Genomic DNA, 4,228 nt, shown 5'->3' with positions numbered 1-4,228 from the left:
CTCTAGGAGGTTCCGGAGCCAGGAACCGTCCAGGGTTCTGGGTTTTGGTTACTCTAGGACACAGGTGTCAAAGTGGTTCCAAAAAGGAATGTGTGGCTGGAGTCATCATGTTCAGATTGGACTCCCTTGATGAGATGACGAGTCTGATGCTATTGCTTGGTTGGAAAGAAAACCTGCAGCCACACGGCCCTTTCTGGAACCACTTTGACTCCCCTGCTCTAGGACGTTCCAGAGCGAGGAACCGTCCAGGGTTCTGGGTTTTGGTTCCTCTAGGAGGTTCCGGAGTGAGGAACCGTCCATCAGTGTGAATAATCCTAGAGGCCGTTGTTCTGACCCCCTCCCTCCCTAACTGTGTCTGCAGGGTTTCCCAGCAGAGTTTGCCATGTACCTGAACTACTGCCGCGGGCTGCGCTTCGAAGAGGCTCCAGACTACATGTACCTGCGCCAGCTGTTCCGCATCCTCTTCAGGTAAATCCTAACAGGAAGGTAACGCTACACCCACGGTCGCCATGCTCCACCTGAACGAGCAGCTGCTGCGCTCCAACCTGCTCTAATGGGCCCTCAGCCAGCTTTCCTTGGCGTTAGTGCAGACTACCTGCTGATGGTCAGACCGCGCCACCCACCTTTGGGTCCCTTGGCTCCAACCGAGGACCATTTTAAGCCCGTGGCCTATCAGAGGATCCGCCGATGGTTCCTTTAGCTCAAGGCTAAGATCATCTAAGCTGGATTCTAGAGCAGCTAGAAGGTGTTCCAGGTAATGAGGGTAACCTGATGTTTTCTCTCTGCAGGACTCTGAACCACCAGTACGACTACACGTTTGACTGGACCATGCTGAAACAGAAAGCTGCACAGCAAGGGGCCTCTTCAGGGGGACAAGGCCAGCAGGCGCAAACCCCCACAGGCAAGCAAACTGACAAATCCAAGCCTAACTTGAAAGGTTAGTAGCAAACAGCCAAGAGACGTTTTTTACAGACACCAATTGCTCATATATTCATTGAGTTTTTCTGCAGCATCAGGCCTTAATCTGTGGAACAGACTCTGCCTGGCTCAAAAAGTCACACGCCAAGGGGCCTCTCCTTTAAATGTGGGCCGCTGCTGAGGGGCTGGATTCATCCAGTGTTTTAGCTGCAGATCCAGCCGTTTATCCAAGTCCTCAGCATTTTCCCATGTTTTCCTTCCATTTATCAAATAGGTCATTAAGCCCAGACTTTTTATCCCATCGCTCCAGATCCAATCACTGGGCTGCCTGTGATAAAGGTTTGCTTTCAAAGTAGCCAAACATCTGGATTACTTCTAGATTTTCCCTGTGAACGTTGCCTAGCAACCCTAAATCCCATCGGTTCATCACATTCCATCATGACGATCAGAATATCAGCCTTTATTGAACTAGTATTGCTTTAATACCTGCAGATGTTGTTGATGAATAAAGTGCGTTTTCAGATGGTTTAGGTCAGACTGGGTTCTTCAGCCTCATGCAGTGAAGATGCAACAGAAGGAGGGACAGAGATGAAAGCTTCAGATTGATAAACCAGCTTATTCTGAAGCTCTGATTAGGATCTAAACAGATTATTCTCTGGATGTCATTGGTTGATTCTTATTGGATCCATCTGATTATTGGTTCATCTGAGGAGGAGTTTCTGTTAGCATCCACCAGAGGGCGACCCTGTAGCAGTATAAATGGGTCCAGATCCTCTGTCCTGTTGGTTAATAGAAACACAGATCAGTTCTGACCCGTTTAGCCACGCAGCAGAGAGGAGCTAACATTGTATGCTAGCAGTTAGCCCAGGAGAGAGAAGCTCCAGTTCCAGCCTTCCTTCCTCTGAGAGGAACCAGAACCAAGAAATGACTGATGGAACAGAGAGCTAGCTCACAGTTAGCGTCCACTTCACACTGCCAGCATATCGCAGCGACATACCCTGTCTATTAATGATAGATCTACGTCTCTGTTCAGTGGAAATCAGGACAGTTTAATATGGAGGCAGTCAGCTGCCTCCATATTAACATAGTTTTATCTTTAAAACCTTTAATGTTCTGGAAAGATTAGAGAGAAAGGTCTGGTTTGAGGGAAAATGGCTGCTTATCAATCATTGGTTATTGGATCAGTTAGTCATTAATTTATCCATAATTAATTCAATTCAATTCAGTTTATTTATATAGCGCCAGTTAGCATCATTAGTAGTAAACTAAAAGCCTGATCTTTGGCCTGATGCTGGATGAGGAAGAGGAGGAGATCCTCCTGGACCTGATGGGTTCAGCCAGCTCTCTGACAGACAGGAAGTAGGAAGTTAATAAAGCTTAGAGTTTTCTGGGCTGACTGAACCAGCGTGGGGCGTGGCGCCCCCGCTGGCAGCACCCTGAAACACAGGATGGAGACAGAAGGCAGCCTTCAGGGGCCTTCTAGAGGGAGGATGAGGATAGGAGGCGGGCTTATAAACCAGAGGAGTCTCCTATCACGCTGTTGACCTTCTGGTGGGGCCTCCTGTCTCCTCAGGAGATGCTGGTCCTGGCCATCCCAGCGTTCACATGTAGACTGACGTCATTGAAGCAGTGACTGAAGAGTTTGAGCTTCTAAGCTGCAGCTCTGTGGGAGCGGCCGCCTCCAGAGATGCTTCCTGCATCATCTCATGGTCTGCTGTGGTCTACAGACCTCTGCTCTAAGGACAGAATCCAGGCTGTGACTTTTTGGGCCAGGCAGTTTCTACCTGATGATCATCAGATGAACATCAGGAAAACAAACAAGAGAAGGGAAGAAAAGGGACAATTGGTCGACCTTGTAGAAGCAAAGACGTCCTTGGGGAATTTGACTACTAACTTTATTTCCCTTTTTTCTGGTGTTTGTGTGTTGGGCTGGATTAGGGCCTTCCAGCAGATATTCTAGGCTGATTCTTCCACATTCTCTCTGATCTTTAAATGTCTTCTCTCTGTAACGGGCTGATCTCACCTAAAGCTTCACTCATCACATGTAGTGGACCTGTCCTCCAGGAATGTTCTCGTCATCTCTGGAGGCTCTGGTGGCCTCAGTAGATCTGGGATTATTACTCAGCTCTGGTCTCAGCTTCTCTCCTTCCAGGTTGATGAAGTCCACCGCTTAACAAGTCTAGAGTGGAGTTTGAAGCGGGTGTTTGTTGGAACCAGGAGCAGCAGGCTGATTGTGTCCGTAGGGGTGAAGCCTCTCTGCCTGTCAGGCTGTAGATCCTGCTACCAGCAGCTGGGCTGTTGCTGTACCAGGCAGGGACCTGTGACCTGGATGATGACCTGTTGTTGTTCTCCTTTGGCTGTGAGGCCTTCCATCCTTGGTAACGTCTACGAGAACAATTCATTGGTCCAAACCAAGGTTAGCTTAGCGCCATCTATGGGCCAGGAGCTAACGGTTTCTAAAGGGTTTGTTGCCTCTTATGAACGTTTGAATTTTTATGTGGTTTCAAGGTCTTTGAAGATCTTGTTTGGTTTTTTTGAAGCTAAATGGTTTCAGGTTTTCCTCCAGACCTGTTGACTTGTTTCCTGCTCTGGATCTTTCCCTTTGACTCCAACTTGAAGTCAGCCGATGGTTCTGGATCTCCTGCAGGTCTATTAGGAGCTCCTCAGGGCTCCGTTTCAAGAAGCAGGTTTACTGAAAACTCTACGTTATTTCAACCTGAAATCAGGGAAACTCTGACTTTTTTTCCTCATCCTCTGTTGCCATAGTAACATCCTCTCAGAGCTAACCTGGTCAGCAGCAGGTTTTCCTCAGTAAACTCTGAGTCCTCTGGCTCTGCTCTCCTTACAGCCAATTTTGTGCATAAAAAAAACAAGAATGAATCATTCACTAGGTCCGTTAGACAGATTAGCTTTTAAAAACAAACATTTTGTGTCCGTTTGAGGAGGATCTTATTAAAGAATGATCGGAGTTAATTCACAAAGAATTAAGTATTTATAGGGAGAGGATTCTACAACTCAGTGACAGGATAGGAGATTACTGGTTTTTGGTTTGTTTAATATGAGCGAGATGTGGATCATTTTATTTTTAATTAGTTATATTTACAGAACATGACAAACTTCTGAGATTATTTTCAGATTACACATATAAATAATATGTGAAAATAGATTCATTAATTCCAGCGGGGAAAAGGAATTACTTAAGATTTAACCTAAATAGATTAATTGATCTACTACCAGTCAAGAAATCATCCCGTTATCGTGGCCACAGCAGCCTATGGCAAGCCGTTTTGATATATACTAGTTTTACTGA

General features: G+C 46.4%; 1 protein-coding gene across 1 annotated transcript in view; it reads left to right on the top strand.

Annotated features, from left to right (window-relative positions):
• Positions 1-4,228, top strand: part of csnk1a1 (casein kinase 1, alpha 1) — a 29,850-nt gene that overhangs the window by 22,046 nt on the left and 3,576 nt on the right. The window contains exons 7-8 of the mRNA XM_015396383.1: positions 351-468; positions 789-937. Of these exons, the coding sequence (XP_015251869.1) occupies positions 351-468; positions 789-937 (267 nt within the window). The remainder of the gene's footprint in view (positions 1-350; positions 469-788; positions 938-4,228) is intronic.

This window comes from Cyprinodon variegatus, unplaced genomic scaffold, assembly GCF_000732505.1.
Source record: "Cyprinodon variegatus isolate N-32 unplaced genomic scaffold, C_variegatus-1.0 Scaffold793, whole genome shotgun sequence".
NCBI lineage: Eukaryota > Metazoa > Chordata > Actinopteri > Cyprinodontiformes > Cyprinodontidae > Cyprinodon > Cyprinodon variegatus.
The sequence above is the reverse complement of the archived record's forward strand: the minus strand, read 5'-3'. Positions and strand labels throughout refer to the sequence as shown.